Genomic DNA, 17478 nt, shown 5'->3' with positions numbered 1-17478 from the left:
AGGGGCGCATCACTCAATCACTGCACCACTGTGCCAGCAATGGTATGGTAACTCCCACTGATCAGTGGATGTAAAGGAGAGAGTGACCAATTCTGCATATATGGGCATTAACTCCTTAACGCTATCGCATCATACCCTTAAGACTGAGCTTAAGTGCCCCCTTCGGTTTTATAGTTCACTTTCTAACCAGGCATTTGTCAAAATGTTCATGCTTCAAGCTAGTGCTGAGTGCTGGTAGCTTATGCCATACCATGCGGAGCCTGGAACTCAAAGTTGACTCTGAAAGGTGCCACTTTGAGTAAAAGACCCATTATCATTGTGGCTGATTGCTGCTGACAAAATGCCCCTTTGGGGCCCTTTTCAGCTTTTTGTGTGTGTGTGTGTGTGTGTGTGTGTGTGCGCGCGCGCGTGCGTGCGTGCGTGCGTGCGTGCATGTGTGAGAGAGAGAGAACAGATAGCCAACTTATTTGCGGCTGCAACAAACGCTGTCCAACTCTAAGAGCCCTGGGTTACGAGTGAAGTCTCTTTGCTTTATCAGTCAAGTTGCATTCAGCAGTGGCTTGTCTCTGTGCCTTCGTGTTCACTGCTCTGCGTGGGTTGGTGTGGGGTCAACATCTGTGTCTCTGAATTTGCGAGTTATTTTTTTTTTTTTGTCGAACCATTTTAGCAGTAGTGTGAAGATGCCGAGGGGTGAGAAGGCAGCTTATGTTTGGCTGAATAAATTAGATGGCTTAGCCAACTATTCTTGGAACGCATGCAATTTGAGGTCACCTGAACTGCTTGCTCTCTGAAAGGCTTGTGGCATGCATTTCCTCCATCATGATATCATCCTACTTCGTTGGAAGCTGCTCTGGTGCTCAGGAACAGCATACAGCCAACTGTCAGGCTCTTCTGTTTGGCAACTGTTAGCTCCTTTGCAGTCAGTGCTTTTGTTTTGCACTCACAAATTTGCTTCCACAAAGCTTGTCTCTGGCTTCATCTTGTTATCGTTTCAGGGCTTTTTTCGCCTGTGTGAAATCACCTCTTCCCTGACCGCAGGTGTATTTATGAGGGAATATTGTGGTCAAACAAATGATGCGTGCATTTCACCCATTCATTTAAGTACGTATGTGGTAAGGATATGGGGATGAGTTTATTATTTTTTTTTTTTGCTAAATGCAGTCGATTGCTTAGCTGACACTGACCTGTTGAATTGTTAACCTTCAGCTAGTCACTGAAAACTGTGTGACTGGTTTAAGCAGGTTTTAAGACTCCAGGGCAGACTGAAAAAAAAAAAATCCTTGAGTGTGTGCATTAACGCATTAGCCTGTGAATGAGTTCAAAAGGAGCTGTCACCAACAAGTTATTCTTTATGCATGCTGTTGTGCCTTAGAGCAGTGAGGGTCTTATTTTCATCACTGCATGCACAGAAATTGCCGGCTTGTTCTTCCTTAGAGCGTGGCAGTTCATATCTTGTGCCCATGGATTCTTCCTCTGAGAGAAATAATAGGTCATAAATGACACACACGAAAAGGCATTGAAAGAAATAGGAGTTATTATTATTGTCATATAATAACTCATCATCATCAGCAGCAGCGGCAGCCAGACTACACCCACTGCAGGGCAAAGGCCTCTCCCATGTCTCTCCAATTAACCATTCCCTTTGCCAGTTGCGGCCCCCTATCCCCGCAACCTTCTTAATCTCATCCGCCCACCTAACTTTCTGCCGTTACCCTTAAAGGCTATAGACACCAAATTTTTGCTTGTGTTTTTCTTCTTTCAAATGATGTGTTAGACATTCATATACAGGGAGCAAGCACCTTGTGGCATTCGTGTACAACCGCTAAATATTTTTTAATTGAGTTTCTTCTTGACTGAGTTTTGGTTTCGGTTTCATCAGTCAAATGATGGTTGTGACACATAGTAGGGGACATCACGTGAGGCATAAAAAGTCGGCTATATAATTGCTGACAGGCCATTTTTTGTCATTCCAGGTCGTGGAAGAGAGTAACTGTCATAGTGAATTAAAGCTACATATCAGCGATGATATAGCTTTTCTAGCGGATCACGTGACAAAAACATCAACTTGGTTGATGAAACCGAAACCAAAACAGCATAAGAGAAGAAATTCTGTTATAAATTATTTAGTGGTTCTGGGCATATACCACCCGGTAATTCATGTATTCTAATGTCTAACGCATCGTTTGACAGAAGAAAACGCGCAATAAAATTAGGTGTCTATAGTCCTTTAAGGACCAGCGGTTATCTAGCCTTCGCATTACATGCCCTGCCCAAGCCCACTTCTTCCTCTTGATTTCGACTGGGATGTCATTAACCCGCGCTCGTTCCCTCACTCACTCCACCCACTTCCGATCTCTTAACGTTACACCTGTCATTTTTCTTTCCATAGCTCGCTGATTGCCAACGACAAGACTCATCCACAGAAATTGACTATTTTAGAGAGAGAGAAAAAAGAAAGCGAATGACACTGAAACCAAGCTGATTGCGAACAATAAAATAGAGAGCATTAGATAGATAGAAACCAAAGAAGTTTTATGGTTAGACAGAAAAAGAAATATGCAGCCCATAATTATTCCAAATATAGTTCCTTCAGGTTTTTGCGGATGTCATATATAGGCTCACAGGAATTAACTTCCGGGAGAGAGCATTAAATATGTGTGGCACTTAATAGGCTTGAGTATATTTGCCAAATCTGGTATGTACTTGTGAAGGAACTGAAAATGCAGGTGCATGACATAAATGCCAGCAAAACACACTGGGGACTTTGAATGTATTGCTCCAGAAATGTTTCAGTAGCACTGTCTGAACAAGAAGTGATCGAAAATTGGGCATTCTTAGCACCAGAAAAACATTCACATCTTGTGGAGTATACATATAAGCAACACTTTTTAGCATACATTTTAATAACCTATTTACATGTTGACAATAATAATAATAATTATTTGGAAGAAATAAACACTTTTTTGTGCTGTTATTTCTTCCAAAAGCTGTACACCATCTTGCTCGACTAGAAGTTTTGTTAAGTGGGTTCTTCTGACAGAGCGGGTCGGAAGACTCTGAGCTGATGGAAAGTACCGTTCCCGAGTCGTGTAGTCTCAGCCAAGACTCTTGTCTTCTTATCACTGCCCCGACTGCGTACATTCGCATCATCAGCCGGCCCTCAGACTGTATCTTTCACGGAGACGGTGTGATAAGGTGGTCCTTATCTTCACTCTCCATTCCGGAAAGTCTCCTCAGGTGCTGAAAGTGCCTGTCGTCAGGTTGACAGTGTGCCGCCCGGCTTCTGCGGACGACGGTCGTTCGTTTCAACGCGAGGCTGTCGTGCGGAGTTGCTATGGAGTGCGAGTGCAGGTGGTTGTGAGTGGTGGTGCTTCTTGTCGTGCCGCACCACTTTTTGGGATTTTGAAGCTGAACCATTATTCCTCCCTCCGTTTTGTTGAACTCTGCAGTCTTTGTCCTGAAAGGTAAGTCTCCCTGAGAACGCCTTCCTCTACTGCCTGTCCAACTCTTTTTGCGCTCTGGTCGATTAAAGACGTAGTCAGCTGCAGGTTTTAGTTGGTAGCAGTGCTAGGCCCATTTTCCTATTTCAGGCATACGTGCACCCGGCCAAATCTTTAACTGGTTCGGGTGTTGTATCGCTAAATGCACCATTTAAAAGGTTCTTTTCGGCTACACCGCTGGCGTATTCATAGTGTAATTTGACGCGTGAGATGGCATTTCATGGTTCCTTTTTGTTCATATAATGTTTGAGTGGAGTACTTGCATGTTTAGATCAAAGTTGTCAAAAATACTCATCGTCTGCCACTACGAAGAGGCGAAACAAGCGGAATACACAGCAGTGATTCTGGCTCATATGGCCTCCTCCTCTGGGTAAACTGCCACTCCTTTCATGAAGAGAAGTCGTTTACCCAGAGTAAGCGCAAATGCGCCACCAGAACCACTGCTGCGTATGCCGCTTGTTTCAGCTCTTTGTAGTGGCAGACAATGAATGTTTCTGATAACTTTGATCTAAACACGCAAGTACTGCTCTCAAACATTATATGAACAGAAAGGAACCACGAAATGCCATCTCACGCGTCAAATTACAGCATGAATATGCCAGCGGTGTAGCCGGAAAGAACCTTTTTACAAGGTGCATTTAGCGATGCAACACCCGAGCCAGTTAAAGATTTGGGCGGGCGTACCTATCTCCCTGGAGCCTGCTTTGTGGCAGGCAGCCCACCGGGCAACCTGCCAGGTGTAGGGTGAAGGCCTTCATTATAAAAGCCTCCCAGGTATAATGGTAAAGGTCTTTAACATGTAAGGATGTTAAGGGGAGACGCGGGTCTTGAAATAATAAAGATCAAAAACTGAAAATTCAGGTTTTTTAAAAAATGGCATATTCCGGTTTCAGTATGCTGTAAAGTACCCAACTACAAAGTTTCAAGGTCTAATTTGACCTCTAACTACTAAAGAACAATATATTTGATGCCTCTGACCTGTGTATTGTGTGGTGATGAGCTCACAGTTAGTCACACTTTAATCTCTTGTTCGCATCTCGAAGAACTTAGAAATAAATTTTTTACTGTATTTTACAATGAACACATTACATTTCATCCCGCATTGCTTTTAGGCGAGCAAGCACTCGTTGGGTTTTCACTTGTTTGTAAGTTTCTGAAGAAAGCCAATGTTTTAAATCTAATATACTATAATGTCTATCCACTTAATATAACAGATCATCTAACTTTGTGTTTGGCGCATGATAGTCACAGTTACTTATGTGCCATAAAACCCCATATAACTATAACTAACTTGACGCCTCTGAAGTGTCGAGATGGCCATTTCCGAGCAAGATGTGGCAGAACTGTGCTCCTGTCTCTTCCTGCAACTCGTAGCCACAGTCTCGTTCAAAACTGGCGCTCTTCTCAACGTCCCAGTATTACTCACTACTGCGAACATCCACATTCGCCGTTTCCTGATGCCTCTGCAACGACCTCCAGTTGGCTGGGGCGCGTACTTCAAATGCGCTTTTCTCAACTTCATGTTTTTTTTTTTGCGAACATGACTAGCCTTACGGAAGTTTTCGTTCAGTTTTTCTGGTGCAATTTCCATTAATCTTATACCGTTGAATTCAGAAAGAACTAAGCTGTGGAGCAATGCTATTATTTTATGGCTGAGTCGAACGTATCAGATTTTGTGAACAATAATGTCACCTAATTATATTTCGTAATTGTGTTCCTTTGACATAACTGAACATGTTTATATAATGATATACCTGCACGGCAATATTACTAGCATAGCTTCGCATGTCAGGTCTTTTGCTCCAGCTGCATTTCAGTTGGAACCAAAAAAATATTAAGGGAAAGTGTCTAAATGACCGATACGAGATTACCTAATTAGGCTTCAGTTATTTTCTTACGATATGTAAACTAATTGAGATGTAGTGGAGCTGTATTGTGTTGGGTTTTATGGCACATACGCCTAGAATGATATGGAATATATTGGAACTAAATACATTTCTGAAAAAAAAAAGGGGGGAGGAAGAGGTACATATACACACCTGATTTCATTGCAGTATCTCTGATAATAAAAATTTTTGTTTTAATGTCAATGTCTCACCTTAAAGGGACCATGCAAAGAATTAAAAGCCGCTTGTAAATGTTAGAAGTGATGCTCAGAAGCATTGACACCAAGTATGAGTCTTCGGAACTGAGCCGGCAATTTATTATGAATTTTTAAAAATCGTGTTTTTTAAAATTCGCGGGCCGTTTGGTGTCTTCGTAGGGAGCCATTTTGAAACAAAAATCGGGAACAGAGACGTCACTAGTCCCATGACGTCAACAGGCCACCACACGCTGCCATTCGCTCGAGCCGCGGCAGCTACGACGTCACGGGCACACTTCCGGTAGCGGTGAAAATCGTCTGCTCGAGCCGCCGCGCGACCCCCTCGGGCAAGCGTGAGCCAGGGCATTGCCTTCACGCCTATGTTTTCAATTTACCTCTGCCGCCTCTTTCTGTCGGGAGTTCGGGAGCCAAGAAAGCGCAGAGACCGGAGAGACGCTGCCGACGCACGCTGCTCCTCGGGAGTGCGACAACCGGAAGTCGTAAACCGAACGTCAGCAAATGACGTATTCATGGGCGGAGCCCAGTCCTGGAGCTGTTTCTTTTTTATTTTTTTATGGTGCCCCACGCGTACGAGTTGAGGGGGGAGAGGAGGAGCATGATTTTTAATTGTCTATAACTTCGTTATTATTGATGGTAGCTCAAAAATTCTTGCGCTGGGGTGATGAGTGATGGATTGCCTATCTGTATGTAATCTCAATTAATTTATTGCTTCCCTTTAAGGGGGAAGCTGTTGTTAGAAAAAAAAATTTTGTTAATGAAGCCACAATTAATAATGAAATCTTCAAGAAACATGTATTTTTGCGTGCTGATTCCAAATATGCAATTTAATGTTATTTAAAGCAAGTCATTCTGCACTTATGTAATATGTTGTGGAACTTTTTGCCAAGAGCTTTCAATAAATTTTGCTGCACAAAACTTGCTGGACGCTAGCCATTGGCTTGTGTTCACATCAAACTATGCAATAAGGGCAAAATTATAATTCTGCCCTTCATAGAAGTTGAGTTACAGGGTTTTGAATTTGCCACTTCATAGACGGGAACGAACTGACCATTTCAAAATCCTATAACTCACCTTCTATAACTGCTAGGATGACAATTTTACCCTTACTGGATAGCTTGATGTCAAGAGAAACCAATGGCATACAATCTAACAAGTTTCCTCCAGTAGAATTTCTTTCGCTCTCTCGGCAAATATTACCTAACTTATTGCATAAGTGCACAAGGACTTGTTGTACATAAAACTAAATTACATATTTGGAATGAGCACACAAAATTGCATGTCTCCCAAAGGTTTCATGGTTGTGGCTTCATTAGTAAAAATTTATTTCTAAGACCCTCTTCCCCCCTTAAGTTCCCACCAAAACTAGTGCTATTGAGCGATAGTCCTCGCTTAGCCGTGCTAAACTGTCCGCTATTTTTTCGTGCTGCGCACCACATCTTTCCAGTTTTGATTTTCCTCCTCTGTGATGTGGCTTGTACACCCACAAGCACTGTCATTTTCGCTGTCTATCTGGTTTTATGTGTCCTTTACATCTCACGAGATCAGTGCTTCCATCTTTTGCATCAATGGCCGTTGTTACTTGCTGCTTGGTAGTATGGTGGGGTGTCGGTGGACATGAGGTGTGCTTATGCTTGTGGCCAGTCACCATGCTGATTCTCTCGTGCTGGCTAAACTCTGTGCTGAGCTTGGTTTGATTTCCATCCCACTTTTGTCATTTTTGCATAGGTCATGGGGAGGTCTCAAACTGTATATGCAAATGCAATCCCTATTTCTTATTGAGCTTTGTTCACCATTCAGTACATCAGCACACCACTGCCAGACCAACTGAGGCTGTTCCATTGCTTCATTCCTTTTTTATTTATTTATTTGTACATACTGTCGGTCCAACCTGGACCAAGATAGGAGTGGACACAACACCAAACTGGTGGCATACGCAGACCAGCAGCAACAACATGCAGTTAATACAGTGGAAACAATAAAACAGTGTTAACAGAGTGCAGTCATAAAATGTAGGTGAAGAATTGCAGGTAATAAAAGATTCCCTTTATATAGTTTATTGCTTTATATGTTTAGCAAGACGGACGGAAAATTGTTCTCGAGATTGCGCATTTACAACTTCATTTGGCAGCCCATTCCATTCGGATGCTGTTACAGGAAAAAAGGAATATTTGAAGCAGTCCTTGTGAAATTTCTCAATTTGGACATGTCTACTATGTTTATTACGGCTTATGCATGTTCTTGTTTCGTTCATGTATCGCTCTTTTCTCACATGCACTAAACTATTAATGACACAATAAAAAAGATTTCGTCTTTTTTTCTTTTCGCCTCTGAGAAAGGAAAGGCGAATCAGCTTTCGCATAAAGGGGTGTCACCTTGTCCAGCCTTCGATATTGAGAGAAAATCAACCGTAAGGCCCGTCAGGTACAGACCTGCTCAAGTTTGTTCAAGTCTATGGGAATGACAAAAACCTTCTCTTGTTGGGCCGACTGAGGTTAAATTCTTGCGTGAATGTTGTCTAAAGGGGGGATGCGACTTTCAGAAGAAAATGTTTTATTTAGTGAATTTACATGAAATTTTTTGAGCTTATTAGAAATAATTTTTTTTACTCTTGTCACAAAATTTCGCTGGTATATCTCCAGAAAATTGTTTTCTAATACATATTTTTCCTCTAAATCTAGCGGAAAGGCTGCAGACTTAAGCAAATATGGCAGAAAGCTGGTCCAATGTTGACTATGTTCCTATAGACGTGCTACAGGTCAAGATGTTCTTATTTTTCGCAAAGCAAAGATTTTGGTTTTGAATTTTTGCGATGGTGTGTGTCTGTTGACTCATATAGAGTTAGAAGAAAATTTGGTGCAAGAAATTTAAAATTCACAAATTTCAAAAACAAAGATTGTCTTTTCCTGCACTATGGTTCTAAGAGTGCAATGGGGATCATAATAGATAAAACTGTTGTCAAGAAATGTGCTCTGCAAAGTATGTAGGCAGGAAACCTTAATGGAGAAAAACGCCCATTGTTGGAATGTTTCCCTGCAATGCATTACTGACGTGGTTCACGAAACAATTTTTTTAGAGTACTTCCCGGTTGATCTTGGCAACGAAACTTTGAGACAGCGTAAAAAAAAAAAAGCGAGGCATACAGGTGGGTGCAGCAATTTTCAGAAAACAACATTTGGCAATTTTTTTTTAGATTTCAAAGCTGCGTGCCCCTTTAAGAGGTAATTGTATTCATTTTTGTTGTGTTTGCTTTCTGTGCTTTGTACCTTGCTTTAGGCTTATAAAGTCTGATTCATTTTTGCTTTGCACTTGTGGGTATGGACAGTGTAGGGAGTTCTCGGTGGGGAAGAAACGGTTCTTATTCCAGCCACATCAGAGAGGTGAAATGTGAAAATGCCTGTGTGTTATGCATAATGGTAGCGCACATCAAGGAATACGGGGTCGTAAAAACTACTCTTGAGCCTTCCACTGCAGCGTCCCTCGTGGTCCGTTTACAGCTTTAGGACGTTAAACACCGTGTACCGTGCCACCACTTGCTTTGTTTAAGCAGAAGGCAAGCAGCGGCATTGAAGCTTATTAAAAGTGTTTTCTGTGCAATTGCACTCGGGGGCTGACATTCGACTGACAGCTTCTTGTCGGAGGTTGAGACCCTGCTTTGTGTTACGTGTTTCTTTCGAGCCATTCACTTTTCGAGCGCACCTCTTTGGCGCCCGTTCGTGCATTTGGCGGAGTTGCCGTGTCACTCATAACCAGCTTCACAGCCGGGGCAGCTTGCTGCTCTAGTTGCGCGTGCTCCTGGCGCCATTTCTCTCGCACGCCCCGAGCTGAAATGCATAGCCACCGCCATTCGCCACTGCATATACACCCCCCCCCCCTTTCTTCCTCCGTGGCGGCGACCGCACAATAGCGCGCGGTGTTCTCCGGTTGCCAAAGCACCGGCTCGGCAACAGCGGATCATGGTGCACGCCAAATTGCAGAAACATGTTCACTTGACTCACTGGCACCGTCAGCAGCATCAGTCAGTCGCTGCTGTCTCTTCGCCGTGCAACGTAGAACCAGGCATTGGTGCAGCAAGTCAAGCATATATCCATCTATTTCTCCGTCCACAAAGCTTCCTTCCTGACAATCAAGAACTGTTAGTGGAGTGTTTCTTGAAGGAGGAAAATGTGTGAATGAATAACAAGTTGTCTTTAATTGTGCATACATGGGCTTCTCGAATTCTTTGCCTCAATCTATCGAAGAGCTTAAACAGCTGATCTCAAATATCGCATTAGGAAGTAACGTAATCATCGGCAATCTTTTTTTTACACAGCTGCTCTGTGCACCCCTCCTCTCTCGTGATCTCGGCTGCTTGGAAACACACTTGTTCATGCTGGTGACAGATGTAAGCAGCAGATGGTCACAGCTGCACACACACACGTGCCACTACTCATGCACAGTTGACGCTTCATCAAAGTGGATCACGCCTCTGCCACCCATGTGCATTTATTTCTCTTCAGTCTAAGCTGTGTGTGTACCAGAAGAACTTTTGCGCACTCCAGAGAGGGTAACACGTTTTTTGAAAGAGCCAAATTTACTTTTTACTCACTCGGTTTCACTCGATGCAGACAGCTCGCTAGATGAAAATTTTTTTTTTCTCCATCTGTTGGCGTTGGATGTGCTCCGATTATCTCTCTTGCTCTTTTGCCGGCAATGTTGTCCAGAACGGCAACTTTGTCAGAGTTTATTGGTAAGCTCTCAGACCTTTTGTGCCATGTAGCAAGATTTCTTTGGTGTTGTAAGACACTGGGCATGTACGCGTACTCTCTTTATCTTTGACTGGCCAATGCAGTGCGTAGTCTGAGTGATATAGAATTTTTCGCGTATTGTATATCTAAAGCCCTTCGTTTCTGTGTAAAACCTGATTTTTCCTTTTCCATAAGCTTTCTCACCACCTATCCCTTCGCAGTGATTTGTTTCAGTCACCTGATGCCATCTTTCCACGCCGTGATCATTTTTTCAAGGTTAAACACGTAAACTGTCATTCATCGTCAATTCATTTATTCCCCGTACTATCACTGAATGGAATAGTTTGCCATCAGTCATTGCCACGGAAACTGACAATAAAAAATTCCAAGAGCTTCTTCGCTGTGACGGAAATGTGTAAAAGTTTGCTGTTTTTGTTAGTGTACATACCTTTTTCCTTTGTGCTATGTCTTATGTTTTAATTAATTTTTTTTGCTACACTTATTTGTTAAAATGTATCGCGATTACTTATATGATTGTATCCTCCCCCCCCTATGTAATACCCTCTTCTGGAGGGCCTTTAGGGGTAACTTGAATAAATAAATAAATAAATTTTACCCAGTTCGTGCACCCTGAACAGATTTCATAAAAATTGTGATTTTCCTCTGAAAATGCCCCTCTAGAGGACACACAAGTGGAAATGAATGAGGGGCTCGTTATGATATGTGTATAGTATATATATGAACGGGCGTAGAGGATGTTCGTTTTCTTCACGAAAATTAGAGGGTATCCTGTGCTTATTCTGAGGAGCGCTTATTCAATTGGTGACCTTAAACCTATTTGAATGCTTATTATTCCTGACGTAGCTTAATTTCAGGATAAAATCGAAAAGTAATTTCTAGAAGCGAGCGGCCAAAACACGGGTACCGACCAGGCATTTATGTAGCGTCATTGTATCAAACGATGTCCATGCTAACGACGTCCTCCTCGATGGCTCGTAGCCGTTTAAAATAGCCAGCGTGATGCTTAATGACGGTTCTCGCAGTGTGCAAGGCAGGCAGGTCTTGCATGCATGTGAAGTGTTGCATAGTAGTTTGAAAGTTCACATGACAAAATAATTGTGATAGACTAGAAGAAAATCTTAAACAGTTTTTTTTGCAAACCTGTCATATCCATGTTGTTAATGAAATACTGAGCAAAAAGTAAGGCATTGTGTGTCCCGCACAAAAACTAGTGCTTATAGTAAATTGTCTTTGGCTGCCAAAAAAACAAACAAACAAACTAAACTAGCTGTAAAAGCCTTCAGTATTAAAATTTTCCCTGAATAGCCTGATTTGTACCCTAATTTGAACAAAAAATTCTCGCCAGATTTTCACCTCTCAAATGTGGGGGAAAAAAAGAAAACCCCGCAACAAAGGGCCAGCAACAAAGGGCCATACGTATATCCTGTATGCTCCCCTCACTTGTTTTTTTTTTGTACTGTTAGCTTTACAATGCTGGCTCTTCGTTGTCTTCTTACAGTTGTTTACTTTTCTGCGCATCCTCTGCAACTTCAGTGATGCGACAGACACCGAATGCCTCGCCACCTTCTTTTTTGAGCCATCGGGAGAACATGCGGAAACACGGCCACCGTTTCTTTCCTTTTTCTGCCTCATTTTGTGACTTTTAATTTGAGCTCTACTTTTTTTTTATTCGAAGACTTTCCATGTGGCATAGGAAGACTCTACTCTTGACGACTTCTCTGTGGTCAGCATCTAAAGTTTGTGGTGTTATTTACATGCTTTCATTCTTTCTGGCCATTCTTGCACATTGTGGGCAATTCAGTGTTTGCTTGGTAAGGAGGCTACTTGTCGTACGCGTGGCTGTGCTTCGAAGAAGAGCCTCATGTGCTATCAGTGGCATTTATGCCCGAGCAACGCTGCTTATTTTCTCTTATCTTTTTTTTCTTGTTCTCGAGGTTTAAAAACAGCTTGGCATGCATCCTCGGTTTGCTTGTGGTTGTGCGCTTACGTTATGGCAGTAGTGAATGTGAAGATTTTTTATTGTGTTCGTTCTTTGTATGATCGACCTTTACAGTCTTTTGCTATGACTGTATGTGTGCAGTTGAGACTTGTGAAGCATGAACCAGAGCACTCTCTTCGGCTTTCCTCATGGCGTTTATGTCCCGCTACTTCTGTTAATTTCGGTGGTTAATTATTCAGTTGCATGCAAGGACTTTTACTCGACCTGGATGACTGGAGAATGCGTGGGTCAGAAGCTGAGTACTGGTTTGTGGAGACATGGGTGGGTGGATAGGCAGAAAGGACAAAATATAGGCAGTTACACTCCTCGCATCCTTGATGTGAAATAAAACCTCATTGATTGATTGATTTATCGATCGATTGATTGAACGATCGATCATTCGATTGAAGTTGGTGGTTGCTTAGGGGCACATACACCGTTGCCGCTAGCTAGGCAGCTAGATGGACAACATCCTGGTATAATTGTGTGGCTAATGATGTGAATGATAAAATGCGCATGCACAAATTCATTTCTTTTTATTACTTGTTACCATAAAGGGTGTATGAATGCACTAAAATCATAATATGGGGCGCATGTCCAAAAGAGAAGTATGCGAAGCTTTTTGGGCTGGGTTCAGTTTGCTTGAGGGTGTCGAAATTTATTCGTGCCTTTTATGGATGGCAGTATCTGGGCTCTGGAATCACTCAAAAATGGAACGAGATTTGTTTTTGTGTACACAGCGGCCAAACTTGAAAGCTTTGTTTCTCACTTGTTTGTCTCCAGTAAAGCAGTACTTGTTATGAGACTAGTTCGTCCATGGCTTTCATGAAGAATAAAATTACTTGCGGGTTATGCAAAAGCATGGTAATTCTATTGCAATTCTATTTCAATTTTATTCCAATTGTATATATATGCTATACCAGTTCTATGTCGATTTTATTCTATTCCTTTGTAGATGGTGCAGTTGTAATACTAGTACTGTTATTGATTAACATTACATATTTTCCTGCCTTTGATGACATCACACTGCTTTAACCAGTGCTGAGTTTTCTAACGCTCCCACTTTTTTGGCGACACCGGGCTTTTGTGTTGATGAGCCACCTGACGTTTCGCATTAATAAATTGTGCAGGCACAGGCATACGCAGATTGTCAGTGATTTTATTACCTTCACTCCACAGTATACAGTAGCCAAGATAAAAATATATCTTTGCGATAAAATGTCGTAATTGAATAAAAACGTCTTAATTTGATAAGAATTCTAGTTCTAACGTGTTCTAATAGGGGATATTCAAAATTCCACAAGTGCACTTTCCCACATAACTATGTTGCCAAAAACAAGATGGCTGACTTCGCTATAAAAGAAACTGTGTGGGGTACAGGACAGGCACTAAAGGTGTGGATAGAATGTAAGAAACGTATTTTGGAGGAATCAAACAAAAAACTAGTGTTTCTTGCTTTGTTTTGAGCTGGAAACGCATGGTCAGCCATCTTGTTTTGGGCAACATTGTTATTCGGGAAAGCGCACTTGCGGAATTTGGGATATCCCCTATTGAAGCTGAGTTGGAGCCCTTACGAGAGGCTCGTGGGGGTGCCGAGTAGTGTTTTGGATGCGCCTTTGGGCAGAGTTGGGCAATGTGCTGAGTGGTGTGCTCCCCCCCCCCCCTCCCCTCTGTGCAGAATTGATGGGATCAGTGGCAGATCAGAGAGTCCGCCGGAGCGGCACATCTGGACGCCCAACCACATGCGCCTGAGCAACAAGTCGTACGCGCTGCAACGCCCCATGGCCAAACTGGTCCTCCTGCAGCAGCTCGGTATATCAGTGCCTGAAATCTACAGCAGCAAGAACCTACAGGAGCCCCTTCTAGTCATCCTCCCCGCCTTGCTCGAACCCCTCGTGTGTAGTGCCGAGAAACCCCACCACAGTGAGTGTGAAACCCACTACCTGACACCACCCGTGGCCCCTGTTTTAGCTGTCCCCCAGTGTGTCCCCTTGTCAGCATGTCAGTGGACACAGAACCCAAGTCCCTGGTGCCTTCTTCGGGCAGGCAGCTCTTAGACCAGCAGTGCTCGGTGCCCTCTTCGTCGTCATCCTCGAGCGATGGCTGTAGCCGCCGAGCTGTGCCGCCTGACGGCGGCTGGGGCTGGGTCGTCGTGTTTGCCTCCTTCATGATCAACCTGATTGCTGATGGCGTGTCGATGTCGTTTGGCATCCTCTTCGTCGACCTGATTGACTACTTTGAGCAGAGCAAGGGCAAGACGGCCTGGGTCGGCTCTCTCTACCTGAGCATGCCCCTGCTGACGGGTCCCATTGCCTCTTCGCTGACCGACCGCTATGGCTGCCGGCGCGTCTGTATTGTGGGCTCGCTCCTGGCGGCTGGCGGGTTTGTGGCATCCTACGTCAGCACTTCGCTGGAGTTTCTCTTTCTCACGTTCAGCGTGTCCGGCTTTGGCCTGGCCCTGTGCTACGTGACGTCCATCGTGAGTGTTGCCTACTACTTTGAGAAGCGGCGGTCGCTGGCCACGGGCCTTGCCGTCTGCGGCACGGGTATCGGCACGTTTGTCTTTGCGCCCCTCACCATCCGGCTGCTGGAGACGTTCGCTTGGCAGGGCACACTGCTCATCTTGGCGGGCTTCTTCCTCAACATGGTCATCTCTGGTGCCCTCATGCGGGACCTGGACCTCTTCGGCGATGACGACGAAGACGACACTGGTGGGCACGAGAGGAAGTCTCTGCCACCTGCGGGTGGAAGTGACCAGAGACTGTGCAGCTCACTCATCCAGCTCCCAACCTACATAACGGATCAGCGCGGGGCTCCCCTGGACGTGCTGTCCGAGAACTACAACAAGGAGGGGGGCCACCTCAACTCGCTCCTGGAGCAGTACCCCAACATCTGGAGCACCATCGACCCATCTTCGACGATCAAGAGCATGCCGCCCAACTTTGTGCTTCCGCCATCAACAGCCCCGGTGCCGGCCTCGGGCGGGCGCGATGGAGGTGCGTGGGGCGAGCGTCGTCTGCAGCAGCGAGCCGACTCGGCGTGCCTGCGCAACATGCGGCTCCAGCGGGGCAGCCTCACTTACCGGGGCGCCATGCTCAACATCCGCCGCTACCGGCTGCGGGCATCGAGCTGCCCCGACATCTACCGCAACAGTATGCTGACCATCAGCGGAGAGGACAAGGCGAGTGTGCTTGCCTTCTTGAGCAGTCGCTGTAACTTCAGGTCCACCTTTCTGTGGTAATAACTCTTTCAGACACCATTTTCCATTTGCTCTGAAAACCAACATTTTCTGCCTGAATAGTATATTTAGCCCTCAGGAAAGAAGGCACGTACAAGCGCAAAAAAAACACAGACAGAGAAGAGACTTGGACAAAACCGAGCGCTTACTTCCAACTGAAGGTGTATTGATACACAAGCACAATTTATACACCTTGCTGCATGACGTCAAACTGATGGACTGGCTTTTCTAATCAAATCTGCCTCTATTATCTCTCTCACATCCTGAAAACAGCGTCAGCGCACTGTCTGTCACACTGACTAAAAAGAAAATAATGTTTTTGGGAGCGGCCACGTGATGTTGGCAGGGCTATCAGTTTGACGTCATGCAGCAAGGTGTATATAATTGTGCTTGTGTGTCAATAAACCTTCAGTTGGAAGTAAGCGCTCGTGTTGTCCAAGTTTCTTCTCTGTCCGTGTTTTTTGCGCTTGTACGTGTCTGCTATGAACCAATTAGCCCAAAGGTCTGTGCTCAAGAAAGAAAGCTGGTTAGTTTGCCAGCACAATTTACCAGCGGTTAATGTTTTACAGGAATGTGCGAAACTTTGTGGATAGTATCGTAATTCATGGAAATCATCATCATCATCATCAGCCTGACTACACGCACTGCAGGGCAAAGGCCTCTCCCATGTCTCTCCAACTAACCCTCTTACTTGTAGAGTAGAAAACTGCCAAACACTTATGTGCCAAAGTGGAAAAATGGGGTGAAGCATCACTGTGCCCTACACCCTACAGCCTAGCAAGGGATCAGCACTTCACAATTGGTGGCGTGGAGCTGGAAGTAGTAAGAGAATATGTCTACTTAGGGCAGGTAGTGACCGCAGATCCGGATGATGAGAGGGAAACAACTAGAGGAACAAGAATGGGGTGGAGCGCACATGGCAGGTTCTCTCAGATCATGAATGGCAGTTTGCCCATATCCCTCAAGAGAAAAGTCTAACACAGCTGTATCTTACCGGTACTCACCTGTGGGGCAGAATCGTGCAGGCTAACAAGACGGTTCAGCTTAAGTGAAGGACTACGCAGCGAGCTATGGAAAGAAAAATGATAGGTGTAATGTTAAGAGATCGGAAGCGGGTGGAGTGGGTGAGAGAACAAACGTGGATTAATGACATTCTAGTCAAAATCAAGAGGAAGGAGTGGGCTTGGGCAGGGCATGTAATGCGTAGGCAAGATAACCGCTGGTCCTTAAGGGTAATGGAGTGGATACCAGGAGAAGACAATCGTAGCAGGGGACGGCAGAAAGTTAGGTGGGTGGGTGAGAGTAAGAAGTTTGCAGGAATACAGTGGCCGCAACTGGCGAAGGACAGGGTTAATTGGAGAGACATGGGAGAGGCCTTTGTCCCGCAGTGGGCATAGTCGCGGTGATGATGATGATGATGGTGCGTACCTGCTCATTGCATATACCGGTCCAGTTCCAGAAGTCGGTGAACTTGAGTACCGATGTGGCGACAGCTAGCAGGCTGGCTTGGTCAAAGTGCATATCTGATATTTATGCTCCCCCTCTTGAAAAGCTAAGGTTTCTCAACGATAGACTCCAAAATGCCCCAATAAGCCCTAACTAAAGTGCGTTTTTATCTGATTGAAACTTTGTGCTGCAATCATGTTTCATCCCCACAATACAAACAATATAAGCAGCAAGCTAAAAAATACTGTAAAATAGGAAGTCAGATATATATTGTTGCTGGAGCGCAAGAGGCAGGATACTCCAGTATTGCATGTGAGTACATAAGCAATGCTGCTCACTATTGTTATGTAGTACTCAACATCCCTGGACTAGAGGGTAATGAAAGAGTAGTTAGCTTGCATTTTTAGATTTTTGTCTACCTGGTAAGACCAAAACAACTATTTTGAAATGTGTAAAATGTTTTAGTT

General features: G+C 44.2%; 1 protein-coding gene across 3 annotated transcripts in view; it reads left to right on the top strand.

Moving 5' to 3' along the window:
* Positions 1–17478, top strand: part of LOC149345699 (monocarboxylate transporter 12-like) — a 67332-nt gene that overhangs the window by 27667 nt on the left and 22187 nt on the right. For 2 of the 3 annotated variants that reach the window (XM_089586201.1, XM_089586203.1), the window contains exon 2: positions 14006–15508. In XM_089586201.1, coding sequence (XP_089442327.1) covers positions 14327–15508 — 1182 coding nt within the window. In that variant the 5' untranslated portion in view covers positions 14006–14326. Of the gene's footprint in view, positions 1–2745; positions 3465–14005; positions 15509–17478 lie in introns of those variants that run through there. The other variant, XM_089586202.1, reaches the window with a different exon arrangement.

The sequence above is a fragment of the Amblyomma mixtum genome, chromosome 4, assembly GCF_055824585.1.
Source record: "Amblyomma mixtum isolate Tamu chromosome 4, ASM5582458v1, whole genome shotgun sequence".
Classification (NCBI taxonomy): Eukaryota; Metazoa; Arthropoda; class Arachnida; order Ixodida; family Ixodidae; genus Amblyomma; species Amblyomma mixtum.
This window is presented reverse-complemented; position numbering and strand designations above follow the sequence as displayed.